At 49.5% G+C, this 12,907-nt stretch overlaps 2 protein-coding genes across 7 annotated transcripts in view; one reads left to right on the top strand and one right to left on the bottom strand.

Moving 5' to 3' along the window:
• The window catches only part of RALGDS (ral guanine nucleotide dissociation stimulator), a 30,093-nt gene extending 26,493 nt beyond the window's left edge, over positions 1-3,600 (top strand). For 4 of the 5 annotated variants that reach the window (XM_052667875.1, XM_052667874.1, XM_052667872.1 and 1 more), the window contains exons 13-18: positions 144-265; positions 345-440; positions 518-719; positions 950-1,276; positions 1,424-1,538; positions 1,627-3,600. In XM_052667875.1, the coding sequence (XP_052523835.1) occupies positions 144-265; positions 345-440; positions 518-719; positions 950-1,276; positions 1,424-1,538; positions 1,627-1,802 (1,038 nt within the window). In that variant the 3' untranslated portion in view covers positions 1,803-3,600. The remainder of the gene's footprint in view (positions 1-143; positions 266-344; positions 441-517; positions 720-949; positions 1,277-1,423; positions 1,539-1,626) is intronic. The other variant, XM_052667876.1, reaches the window with a different exon arrangement.
• Positions 3,601-4,482: 882 nt separating this feature from the next.
• Positions 4,483-11,576, bottom strand: GTF3C5 (general transcription factor IIIC subunit 5). 2 transcript variants are annotated; one of them, XM_052667878.1, is made up of 11 exons: positions 11,460-11,576; positions 11,012-11,222; positions 10,571-10,769; positions 9,418-9,610; positions 8,848-8,952; positions 8,250-8,364; positions 7,526-7,606; positions 7,137-7,234; positions 6,341-6,423; positions 5,914-6,056; positions 4,483-5,215 (listed from the first exon to the last, which is right to left on the bottom strand). In XM_052667878.1, exons 2-11 carry the CDS (start codon positions 11,124-11,126, stop codon positions 5,055-5,057), a joined length of 1,293 nt encoding a protein of 430 aa, XP_052523838.1. In that variant the 5' UTR covers positions 11,127-11,222; positions 11,460-11,576; the 3' UTR covers positions 4,483-5,054. The 2 variants fall into 2 exon arrangements, with proteins under 2 accessions (XP_052523838.1, XP_052523837.1); XM_052667877.1 differs by having other exon boundaries at positions 11,381-11,562.
• Between the last annotated feature and the right edge of the window lie 1,331 nt (positions 11,577-12,907).

Raw genomic sequence — 12,907 nt, 5'->3', positions numbered from 1 at the left:
CGTTGTGCGAGCCCAGGCTCTGCCTCTTTCTTCGGGGGAAGATTCTGGTCCTGCCTAGGAGTCTTGGTGCATGGGGCTGGGCTGTTTGCAGAGGGCTGTGGGGCTGCAGACGGAGGGGGTCTGACTGCCTCCATTGGCTGCAGGAGTTTGAAGTCATTGCCCAGATCAAGCTGCTTCAGTCAGCCTGCAACAACTACAGCTTCACTCAGGAGGATCATTTTGTGGACTGGTTCCACAGCCTGGAGCGGCTCAGTGAGGCTGAGAGGTGAGTGCAAGCAGGGCTGTGCTGCTGCCCATGCACTGGGAAGTTGCACAGAGCACTGAAACCTTTGTCTCTCCCCCAGCTATGGGCTGTCATGTGAGATTGAGCCACTGTCTGAGTCAGCCAGCAACACGCTGAAGGCAAAGAAGAACACAGGAATCATCAAGCGATGGAGCGAGTGAGTCTGTTTGTCTCAGCACCATCGTGTACTTCCCTGGGCCTGCTGTCTCCTCACCCTCCCCTCTCTCCTTTCAGCCGGCAGCCAGCCAGCACTGAGCCCTGTGCCAGCGGCAGCTCCCACTCCAAGTCCTTCGACCAGCTCAAGTGCGGGCAGTACCTGTGCAGTGGGGATGCCACTGACTCAGTCAGCGTCACCTCCGCTGGCTCCAGCAGCTCCGATGTGGAGGAGATCAACATCAGCTTCATCCCTGAGTCCCCCGACTGTCAGGAAAAGAAGGTATGGGGCAGCTTGTAGGGCTCCTGAAACAGGTGCTTCTCTCAAGAGGCCCCTGCCTCGCATTGGGGCTGGGGAGCTGGGGCTGCTTCTGCTTCTGGGGAGCGAGGGAGGCCTCTGCTCTTTGTGGTGGAGCTGGGCTTGCCTTGGCACAGCAGGGTCTGGCAGCTCTGGCAGCTGTACATCCCCTGCTGCCACAGGGCAGTGAGATCCCTCTGGCCTCCCTCCCCCAGCACTCGTACACCCCGTCTGTGGCTGATGGAGAAGCTAAACCCACTGTGTCCTCCGCATCCCCTCTCCTCCCTGCCCTCCAGTTCTGGGAATCCACCTCTCTCTCCTCCCTGGACACGTCAGGCATCGGCTCGGGCTCCAGTAGTGCCTCATCCTCCTCCGTCTCCTCCACACCGGTGACAGCATCTCGCACTCACAAGCGCTCCGTCTCCGGTATCTCCAGCTACTCGTCCCTCTCGCTGCCCCTTTACAACCAGCAGGTCGACGACTGCTGTATCATCCGCGTCAGCCTGGCTGTGGACAATGGCAACATGTACAAGAGCATCCTGGTTAGCACCCAGCACCCGCGTTACTTTTGGGGTTTGGAGGCTCGTCACACTTGGATGTGGGCATGTCTCACACTGGGAGGATATGGAGGTGGGAGATGTTGCACCATTTTGTGCAGAATGGTGGTTAACAATGCTGTGTGCTCATAGGTGACGAGCCAGGATAAGACACCGGTTGTTATTCGCAAGGCCATGGCCAAACACAACTTGGATGGGGACCGGCCTGACGACTACGAGCTCGTTCAGATCATCTCAGAGGAGAGAGGTGAGTATGGGGGTGGGATTCTCTTCCTGGTCTGGGCTCTGGGTGGGAACAAACTGCCCAGCTGACTCCATGCTTGGTCCCTCCCCAGAGCTGAAGATCCCCGACAACGCCAATGTCTTCTATGCTATGAACTCTGCCGCCAACTACGACTTCGTGCTCAAGAAGCGGGGTTTCTCCAAGGGGGTGAAGATCAAACACGGCTCCAGCTCCACCCTGCCCAGGATGAAGCAGAAAGGCCTGAAGATCGCCAAAGGCATCTTCTAGCCTTAGCCCCACTGCCACCCCTCACCGACGGGGCCTTGGGGGCAGGCTGTAGGCAGGCCTGGTGCTGCTGGCAGAGCCAGGAGTGATGCTCACCCGCACCGAGAGCTTCGGCACCCGGCAGCCCTTCCGCCTCTCTCTGCGCAAGCTCCCGTTTCAATCAGGTCTTTTGTTTTTCTACACAGGAAGGCAGCAGGGAGGAATTTCTCTCTCTTTTATTTTTCTTTTTAAACCTTCCACGGTGCGACACTCGTCCAGCCACCGGCCTGCCCAGAGCAGGAGCCCACCTCTCTGCCGTAGGTGCCTTGTGTCCGCGCGAGCCGGGGAGCGGCGGCTTGGAGGGGCCCTATGCGAGGAGCAGCCATGAGCCACTGCCACGTGAGCTGGGATGGGTGCTCCCCTTCTCGGCACTGGTTTACCTCCTTCCCTGGATCACCTGGCATTGCCACCGCCGCCTGTCTGTGCCCTGGGAGAAGCTGTGCTGGAAAGGATGCAGTCCCATGCCGGTGCCTCGTGGACCAGGGCTGCTGTTGATGACTGGAAGCTTCCACGTGGTCTCGCTCCTCTCCCCAGTCCAGCTGCCGGCCCGCGTTCAAACCTGCACCAAAGATCAAATGCCAGTGTCCCTTCTGCAGGCAGGAAAGCTTTGCGTGCACCCCAGTGCCCCCAGAGCTGCCAGCCGAGCCAGGAGGAGGAGAGCAGACTGCTGTCCAGATTTGTGTAAATAGAGACCTTGTGTCTGCATGGGCAGGCGAGGAGTCAGAGAGCTTGGGGTGCTCCGGCTGCCACCGCCTGTCCCACAGGAAGTGCCACTCACCTTGGGCTTTAACCTGACTTTTCAAACACTGACTATGGGAGAAGCAGCAATGAGACTTCTTTTGTACAAAACAAAGAAAGGTTTTTTTTTTTTCTTTCAATATTTATTGGTTGTAAATAGAAGAGATGAACTTGTACATTTTACTAACGCAGAGTCCCCTGCCGTGCAGCCCAGTCCCTCTCCTGCTCTCCCCCTGCTATTTAAGGCTGCTGGGAGGGATACTCACAGCAGCTGTGTTGCTCTGCCCTGCTCACACAACACCGCCTCCTCTGGCCTCCTCCCTTCCTCATTTCTTTACCACTAGTCGCTCAAGCAGTGGCAGAAAAGCTTGTTTTAATGACTGTAGGAAACACTAACCAAAGGGGGGACTTTTTTTTTTTCTTCTTTTTGCCCCATGACCTGCTGGCTCCATTGCATTTGAGCACTTCCTCTCAGCACATCTTTTGTTTCCTGTCTGTCTGTGCTGCTGGGTGGGGGGTGGGAAACGTGTTCCATGCCTCCAGGAGAGGGGCTGGGATGTAGCAACACTGCACAGTGACACTCAGAGGAGCAGGACTGGTGGCAGAACCAGGTGGAGTGAGGCTCCTTGTTTATAAGCATGGTTGGCACTAGTTCTGCCAGCCCTCTTCCTCTTGGGTGGCATCACCTGGGTCACCATGCCCACACTGCACATGATGGGAGCCCTTGGCACCCTGACGCAGGGGCTGCCTCCTGCCTCCCACCCTGCCCGGAGCCAGGCCCCTGCCTTTGGGTGCCAGCACCCCTGGGCCTCCCCCTGGCTCCATGCTGCTCTGTGCCTGCCAGCTCCTGCCCACCCCTTTGCCTCCCTCCCCTGCTGTTGGTGTCCCCTGGAAGCCCAGCATCACTGGAGGGACTGGCTGTACCATATGTATTTTGTACCACTTCAGTGAAGGAGCACACTGCCCAGTGTGACTTGTATACAGCAATGTAATTAGTCTTTGCAATAAAATGTCGATCCTCAAACATCCCTGCCTTAAAGCAGGGGCTGTTCTGTCTTCCTTCCTGAATTGTTTGCCTGCTCCTATGGAAAGGGGAATGGATCTGATCATGGAGGTGGTGCTTGAGCCTGTTACTGTGTGGTAATCGTGCTGAGCTTTGTTTTGTGCTTGAATGAAGAAACAAGGCTTTTTTGTTTGCAGGACCAGTGCCTGATTTCAAGCAACTCTGTTCATGTGAATCTGTGTTGCTGGGACTGGTGCCTTTTCTGGTAGCATAAATGTGACATCTGGTTTACTATTTACTTCTTTTTACACGTGCAACGGCTGTAAGAGCAAATGCAACGGTAAGGAGATAGCAGTCTGCTTTGGCTTGAGACATCATTCCTTCACTGTTCAAGGGCTCATTTCCTAGCACAGCCAGCATGTTTATTTTTTATAATTGCACAGACTTCAGTGGAAATTGCCTGGATGGTGTGGTGCCTCTGGCTGTAGCTATTAAGGACGAAGCTCCAATAACCAGAATTTCTCTGTGCCTCTACATAGATTACTTTAAAGCTGAGTGTTACGAAGATGAAAGGACTGTCTTGCACAGACGGGGCTGTTAGTGCCATTTCCTGCTAAGTCTGAATTAAGAATCCAAGTAACTGCACTCTTCCCAGAGAGAAGAATTTCAAAAATAGCTGGGGAATAAGTAAACCCTGACACAAGAGATTGCTGGTTTCTTTGGCCTCAGGCTAACTGCTGACAACAAGTTTGGCTTCAGGTGTTTTCCTCGCATTTCTAAGAGTGTTTATTGTTGATGCCTGATAATACCTTACCTGGAAGAGGAGCACCCAGAGCATTAGAACAGTTATCAGCTACTGATGATAAACCTTCCACTTGTAACACACTGAGGAATGCACAAGACTTAGAACATGCCAGCAGTTCTTTAATTTCTATAACTGAATGGCAACCTCTTCAAACCATTTTTCTATTTTCCATATGGCCATCAACCCAGACAATATTTCCTACAGAGATCTGGGAGCATAGTTTCTCCTATTCCAAGGTGTATTGCCAGCTGGTTTCAGTTCTCTTTTCTTGAGAGACCGTTTTGCTGCTACAGTAAATACCAGTTGAAGCCTGGCAAAAAACCTGTTATCTCCATGGTGGCAATATTCTGAAGGCTTATTATCCAACAATTATAAAAATAGAATCATAGAAACACAAGGTTGAAAAGGATCATGTAGTCCAACTGTCCTCCCATCACCATTACTGCCACAAGCTACTAAACCACATTTCATAGCACCTCACCCCGACGCTGTGCCTGAACATTGAAAATGACAGCTATCAGCAGGCACCACAGCCAGTGCAGACAGGTAGTGAGCAACTTAGTGCAAGTTCTGCTCTCAGACACCCTGTGTATAGTTGCTGAAATATCAGCACTGAAGGAACAAGAGCCAAGAAAATTCTGTCCAACAGCAGTGAGACTATTCACTGAGTTCACACGTAGTCTAGGATCTCTGTTTCCATCTCATTTTCACTTCCATCAGAAGGCTTGAAGTCTTCTTCTTCCTCCTCCTCTTCATCGTCCTCATCCTCTGCAGACTCATATGCCAGCTGTTCTTTGCCATCTTCACTGCTTGTTGTACTTGAGAAAAGAGCTTAATTAGGAAGGAAGAAAAGAAGACATGATGACATATCTCTCAGTACAACCTGAAGAAATTTGCACTAAAGTTCATAAAGCAGTGAAAGTAAGGCAGAAGCCTGAGGTTCACAGTTAAGGCTGCACATGTGTAGTGGAAATGCTAAGTCAGGGCTTGAAGCAGTGACTGACCGCCTGGTTGGAAGGCAGGGCCAACCCAGGGGAGCATGACCAGAAGGGCTGGAGCCAGGATCCACCCCTGCCCAGACCTCATTTAAGCATTAGCAGTGGAAGCAAGGGTATCTTGCTGGAGATCCCTGCACACCTGAGGCCTTCCAAAGGTAAGCAGCTTTGTTTTGTTTCTGTGTCCACAGCTGCTGCATTTGGGCTTGTCCTCGTTTACTGCAGCTAAAGACTCTGCCATCCTATTATCGCTGTACTCTTCATCACATAGTGTTACAAACCTGAAGGCTATGATACTCGAATAGTGAAAAAGAAAACCTCTACTCTTTGCTGTTCCTAGTCTCCAACCCACGTCATGTGGCAGGACAACAGCCTCAGCTCTCACACTGTAATGCACGAGAGCCTGGAACACCACAGGCGGTAAATGCAGTAGTGCTGCTTTCCCAGCACTGACAAGATCCTAATGCAGTCTCTGTGTCATCAGACAAGTGGTAATACACTGCTTGGCATTTTGAGGTTCAAAAGCATCCGTACCAGGTCTTGTGGATCTGATTATCTGCTTTATCATCAGAGACATGCTATCTCGCAGATCATCACTAGTCTTTGGAAGGCACCATCCATCCCGCTCCGTGCATTCCGACTCTGTACCATCGTTCCGATGGATGATTTTTTGTAGGCTAAAAAGCAATAAAAAGAAGGTGAAATGTCAGCCTTCTACACTCAGTTGCAGGCTTCAAATAAGACAGACTGTGGCTTACTTTGCTTTCCTTGAGTTGGAAAGCGTTTGGTTATTCATCTGTCGTATGGGAAAGGAAGTTTAGGTGGGAAGTCTGTCCTGTTTTTATTCAGAAGCCAAATACCTCTTAAGTTTCTGGTCAAGGAGAGTGAGAGTAATGAAGTGGATATAAACAGGCTTTGAAATCTAGTTCTAACAGAGGACTCAGCTGGCAGTGTGTAGTACCTTTCCACATTCAAGTCACAGAGTTGATAGAACATCTGGCGATAAGGGGGTAAGGCTCCTTCTCGGAAAATATAGACCGATTCCTAAGAGGAAAAGTGGAAAGGATTTAATGTGCATTCTGAGGTGTAACAGGGCAACACTGGTGTAATGGCAGAGTACTTCTTGCACAGATCTGTCTCTAGTCACAAAACACTTACTATCCAAGCTACAGCTTCATTAGTAGCTTGTTACTGCATATCAGCAGTTTTGTTCTGGCAAAAAGGAAGAAAAAACCAAACAGGTTCCTATTTAAATATTCATTTTACGCTGCTTGTTCTGCAGTATGACCCGATAAACACATGGCAATGTTTTGCACTTCACTGCCCTTTAAGTTCTCCAGTTTTCTCAACTGAAACAAAGTGTTCATTGAGTCTAAGGCTGGAGCAAAAGTAGCAATCCCCTGTAAGAAATACCTTCACAGAACAGCAGGTGAAATTCACAGAATCACAGAATCACAGAATTGTAGGGGTTGGAAAGGACCTGCAGAGATCATCGAGTCCAACCCCCCTGCCAAAGCAGGTTCCCTACAGCAGGTCGCACAGGTAGGCATCCAGGCAGGTCTTGAACATCTCCAGAGAAGGAGACTCCACGGCCTCCCTGGGCAGTGACACGCTCAAATAGCAGCTCTTCAGGTAAACTTGTGACTTTCAACTCATTCACATCTCAAAGAGAAACCCAAACCCTCAATGAATTCCAAAACAGAAAACAGTCCCTTTTTACAATGCTATTTCAGTATTCTGGTAAGAGTAATGCTTACCTTCAGTTTATACCTGCTGGAGGGAGGCTTTTTTGCACCAGATGCACCAGGAGTACCAAGTCCCTGCTTCAGATCGTGTACACTGACTGTATGACTTACTGAAAGGCAACAGAGACCTGATTGGGAACAGATTCACTGTGGCATTGTACTGTTGCCTCCCAGTGTTGATCCAGCGTGGCTGCTCAGCAAAAAGCAGATCAACCCAGCAACTGAGCATGCATGGCTGATCTTAGGAGATGTTACCAGATAATCAATTGGTCACAGGAAAAATCTGACTTCTAATTTTGGCTCAGCTGGAGCACAGGAGACACTTCTCACTACCTGAGGGTAGGATGGAGTAAAACAAAGAAACAGCAGAGTCAGACAGCCCTCCAGCTGGCACGACATACCTGGCTTTTTGACAGTGATGGGCAGGCTGTAGTTGTACGTGCTGCGTTTTGCTTTCACTGGCATATCATTGGGGGTGTAACCTAGAGGTGAGAAAAGAAAACCCACAGTGAACTGAGGATAAGCATCCCACAGAATATGCCTAGCTCAGTAACAAGTGCTGGACTACTGTGTGAAACAAAGGCTGATTTTTGGGATACGCCGACTTTTGCAAGGCAGAGAGAAGTATCAGATAAAACCTTTTTGGTTGGAAAGAGGGGAAGATGTGATCTGATCATAATAACGACATGACAGCTCTCTCAAGGGATTATATGACCTCAGAAAGTCCTTTCCCTCAACTTGCTCTGTACAAAATCACACCAAAGGAACCCTATGTACCACAGCCTGAGTCCTGGTGTCCTGCACACACAAGCAACAGTCTACTGCTTAGTGCTTCCCCTGAGCAAGAGTAAAGATGGCCTGCTGACATCATTTGGGCTTTGAATGCATGGAAAAGGAAAGTCAGACAGCTGATCATAAGGTTTGGAATATGCCAAATGAGGGAAGAAATACTGCTTAGTATAAAAATAAAGAAGTTCATGGAAGAACTGCAGGAAGGAATGACCTCAAAGGATGCACTCTCCAGCAGAGCAGACAGAGCAAAAGAGTTTGAAAACAAACAAAAATAAAAGAACCAAAGGATTAAGCATACAGCAGAGGTGGTCTCTGTGGGTCAGACCCTTTTACCATATTTCATTCCACAGCGAATTCGGAAGTCCAGTACTTGATAAATCTTTGCTTCAGGGTGTTTTCTAGGGTCATACCCAAACCTAACCCATAAGCTCCTCCAAGGACCTGTGATCTGTGTGAACAAACAGGGGGGACAAGTTGCAAACAGAGTTATATTGCAGTCTCTTAGAAAATGCTAATGTTTTCCTGCTCTGCTCAAATCTACTTCCTTACCAGTTCCTTCATCACTTTCTACAACTCCTATTTACATACCAAAATTGGGCAACGTACTGAAGCCCAAATATTTGTGTGCCTTTAAAAATCATCTGCAAGGTCACAAGAATCTGTTTGGAAAGAAATCTGCTATCACTGCTAGATGGACAATCAATTTGAGTGTCTGACTGTATGACAAAGTAGACCAGATCCAACAGAGCTAACAGCTGCTGAATCCTGCATGGCTATAACTTCTGTTCAAGAGGAAGATTTAATTTCCCTCTTCCTCTTACATTAAGCTCAGCTAGGACCTCAGAAACTGCAGAGAGCAAGGAACACCCAGGTGATCCACCCTTGCTTTCTGCTAACTCAGACAGGAACAAGGGCAGATATACAGACTTACCATGTAATAGGCCAAACAAGGCAGCAGAAGTTTCAGCTTGTCTGGGTGGACACTGATATTTGCTTTAACTGCATTTCGAGACCAGACTGGACGAACCTCAAAGAGCTAAAATAACACATAATAATTTCAGATACATGCTCTTCATTCAATTGCTTGACATGATGGTGTCATGCCTTGACAAGTTTTTATCCCACCCATTATTTACAAAAAGTGCAGCTGTTCTGGACATCAAACATTCTAGTATCCTGAGAAGTATAGCCCCTCTCATTTGAAGGATCAGAGAACAGAAAAAGCAAACGTTCTTTGCCAAGATTTCAAGTGACAGCTGATAGTGAACAGGAATCAAACCCAATGGCCTGGATTGGGAATCCTGGTGTAATTCAACAGGCCACACCACACTAACAGTATTATACACAGAACTTCACAATCACAAAACCTACAGATGAGCCAGCAAGTAGTTAGGATTACAGCCATTTCCTGGGAAGTCAAAGAAAAGGGCTGCATGCAGTCTTTTCCTACACAGCACACCGGGGCCGGGTGCCCAGCCCAGCTCAGGAACATGGCACGTACTTTTCTCAGCTCTTCCTCCACCTTCCTATCCACAGGATTGGTGCACACTTTCTTCCAGGCCTGTGCAGCAGCATCCAGTGGTTTGGTTGGCACTTCATCATCAAAGTTCACAAAGATGGCATTGTTGGGGCGCCGGGCCCTGCTGAGGCCAATGAGGTTCTCAGCTGACACCTGGGGATTGTTGTAGCCATCCCTACAAGACAGGGCAAAGGACTGGGTTTGCTGTCTGCCTATGGCACACACAGGCATGAGGATTTCATGGGTACATGTGAAAATGAAGTTTGTTTTCCAGATGACTGAGGAGAAAGGATCAAGCTGTATGAGCAGTGGGTTTTACTTTGGCCTCAGCTCCTTGTGGATTTTGGAATCACACACTTATAATCACGAAGACTTTTGCGACATCAACGTGGAAGGGAAATTCCAGTTAAAAAAACAACACCATCCAAATGGCCAAAGTACATGTGATGAAAGAGATCCCTTGTGCTACTCGAGAGAAACTCCCCAGGAAGTTTATCACTGATTTGTATGACATGGATTTGTTGCACAACAGGCTGCACATTCTCTCCTTGCTCTGCTGTAACTCCTGGAGTTCAGCAGGGTACAGGGACAGCATAACATGGAAATGCAATTATTAAGATATTTTTTCCCTTACATGCTGATAAAGGATAGTAGTGAGAAAAACAAAAGCTGTTTCTTGTGGGAGATCTCACAGAATGTTTTTCAGGCATAAGTGACCATGGGCCTGGAGGGACCAGGTCCAGTGAATGTGGTCAGAAGAACATATGGCATTGACTTCTCATAGCCTCCACACAGCTCCAGCCCATGGGAAGCAGGCAGAAAGCCACACTTGTGTATCCCATGTGACATGTTGTTTCCTGCAGTAAAAGCTATCACTTGTACTGAGCACTCAGTAGCAAAAACTAATGAAATGCATGAGGCATGTATTTAACGCTGGCCTGATGCTTTAAGAGCTTAGATCCTATAACAGCGCTGATGTCAGAATGGATTCAGTCCATCTCCATATGATGAAAAATGAAACCTTAACTTGAAGATTTGCTCGTTGGAAGTATATATCAAACTAGAAAAATGTGTCACTGTCTTTCCACTCAAGAAACAACATGGACTATTTATTATAATGAGAAAAGGCACTGACCGGTGTTGGACATCTGGCCGATAGAAATAGTCAACAGGAGTGTCCAGTCGTGAGAAAATTGGGGGAGGGATGTACAGAGGCAATTCCCTATTGAAAAATTCTTCCTTCTCTGGCTTGAGCATTAGGACTTTGTCATACATGGAGGTTTGTTTGCCATCAGGACCAGAATGCATCGCGAGGTACTGGAAATCTGACATTCCTATGGGAAACAAGTCATAAGGAATCATAGAATTATACCAGTCAGAATGCTGTGTGGTGTATTGTGAAGATAATGCTTCTCCCAGCACTCAGCTTTCAGGAGCAGGAGTCTGATAGATCTATGCAAAGCTTTATACAGAAAGGAGGTGTAATAATAGGTGTGATTTCCCTTCCAGCCTTAAAAGGAAACCTTTCTCTTTCCCATCAGCCTTTAAGCCCCGAGGACAAAAACACCCGCATTACCTTGAAATTTGTAAACCGTCGTGACGATCCCCATGATTTCCATTTCAAACTGCACGTCCTGCTCCTCCGCGCCCACCCGCTTCCTCCCGGTCCTCCTCTTCACCTTGAGCAGCATGGCGGAGGCGGGGAAGCGGTTGGCACACACGGGATGGCAGTAGGGGTCCTTGGGGCGGAAATACAGCTCCAACCTTCTGCCGGGGTCGGCGTAGATCTGCATCACAGACGGCACGCCGTCAGCTCCATGCCTTCACATCACCCCGGGGTCTGAAACCGCCTTCCAACCACCTCCAGCACGGCGCCTCACCGCCCCGATACCCCGCGAAACCCGCAGCCCGCCTCCCTCACACGCGGCCTCCGGCAGCCCCTCACCCTCGACACCCCTTCCTCTCCTCCCAGAGTCCGCAGCATCGCGCCGACATCCCGCACCAGCCCCGGATATTCCACGCACACCAAACGCGGAGCGCTGGGCAGCTCCAGCACCCCCGAGCCTCGCTCCGCGCGCTGCCCATCCGCCGCCATCGCTGCCCGGCCCGTCTCCAATCCGTCCCCGCTCCGTCCCCGTCCCTTCCCCGCAGCCGCAGCGCGATGGTTCCGCCGCACGGAGGTTCCGGGTCGCCCTTCGCTTTCACAGCGCGCTGTGCTTAAAGAACGGAGTGTGAGCGCTTTGGAGAGACGCGAGGAGGCTCTGCTGTGTGCATCTGTGTGCTCTCCTCCCCTGAAGACGACCAAAGGCTGTAAGACACGCAGCTGCACTCGGAGCTGTGTAAGAAGAGCAAACAGATGTGGCAGATCAATAGTGAGAGATTGTGGCTTGGAGACTGTTTGTGGGTTCTGCTCGCTTGGATAAATGGACTTTGTCAGCTCCCTGGGGGGTGTGCACTCAAAGAACTTTGCAATTAAAAAACCCCACTGGCCTGTACTCATAGACCAGCTGGGATGTGCTTGGATAGACAGCTAAGCAGAAAACAAGAGGCTCCAGTGTCAAGATTAAGGAAATGGACAGGGCAGACATTATAAACATTTACAAAACTAGCAGAGATCAGGAGGTAACAAATTATGAACCAATAATGAGATAGGAATAATGAGAGAGAGGAAGCATCAGATAGATTGTGAACCTGGAGTACCCAACCAACAAGGAAACAGGGAAAGAATCCTTATATTGGGGTGTAGGTGATATCAGGCTATGATGTGTTTTTGGTTGTGTGTTCCTGCTTGCAGGACACCCACCATTGCAATCACGAATTAAAACATTTTCACAATAGATCTGGTCTCCAAAGAAATCAGTTGGTTATTTCTCACTCCCACAATTCAGGAGAGCAGGGCTGAATTCACTACCTTGGAATCAGCTTGAGGAGAGCTCAGGAGCAGCAGCAGCAGCAAGAGATGGTGAGCTCACAGAATCACTGAATGTCCTGAGCTACAAGGAACCAATCAGGATCACTGTGGCCAACTCCTGGCTCTACGCTGGGCCACCCAAAAATCAGACCATGTGCCTGAAAGTGTTGTCCAGATGTGTAGGCACAGCTGCACCCATGTCCCCTCCCCTGTAGCTTTTGGCACCCATTCTGGCTCCCTGCTAACCCTGGTGTCCCTCGCTGTCCCCTAGGTGTGATGCAGGGCACTATTCCCTATCTCACCACCACCATGTTTTCTGGGCTTATGCTCCTCCATCTCTATCCTCCTTCTATTCTCCCTTTGCTCAGCCTTCCCGAGAGATTGGGGGTGCAAAACAGAAGGGTTAGTCTCCTCAACAACTGATGCTGCTTCTCGGGCATCCTATATCCAACGCTGCATCCTATTCATCCCATAGCCAACGCTGTTCCCTGAGCATCCCATACGCAGATCCGGCAGGTGCTGGCAATGGGCCGCTCTCGTAGCGCCCCCTGGCGGGCATAG

This window comes from Tympanuchus pallidicinctus, unplaced genomic scaffold (assembly GCF_026119805.1).
Source record: "Tympanuchus pallidicinctus isolate F22 unplaced genomic scaffold, pur_lepc_1.0 scaffold8, whole genome shotgun sequence".
NCBI lineage: Eukaryota > Metazoa > Chordata > Aves > Galliformes > Phasianidae > Tympanuchus > Tympanuchus pallidicinctus.
The sequence above is the reverse complement of the archived record's forward strand: the minus strand, read 5'-3'. Positions and strand labels throughout refer to the sequence as shown.

What these genes read in the sequence shown, in the direction of transcription:
- GTF3C5 (XM_052667877.1), bottom strand. Translation starts at nt 11,530, where the DNA reads ATGGCGGCGGATGGGCAGCGCGCGGAGCGAGGCTCGGGGGTGCTGGAG. An exon ending in CATCACTGTCAAAAAGCCAG is followed by an intron (nt 7,235 to 7,525) that starts GTATGTCGTGCC and finishes GTTGCCTTTCAG; the next exon opens with TAAGTCATACAGTCAGTGTA. An exon ending in TGTGACTTGAATGTGGAAAG is followed by an intron (nt 6,057 to 6,340) that starts GTACTACACACT and finishes ATTGCTTTTTAG; the next exon opens with CCTACAAAAAATCATCCATC.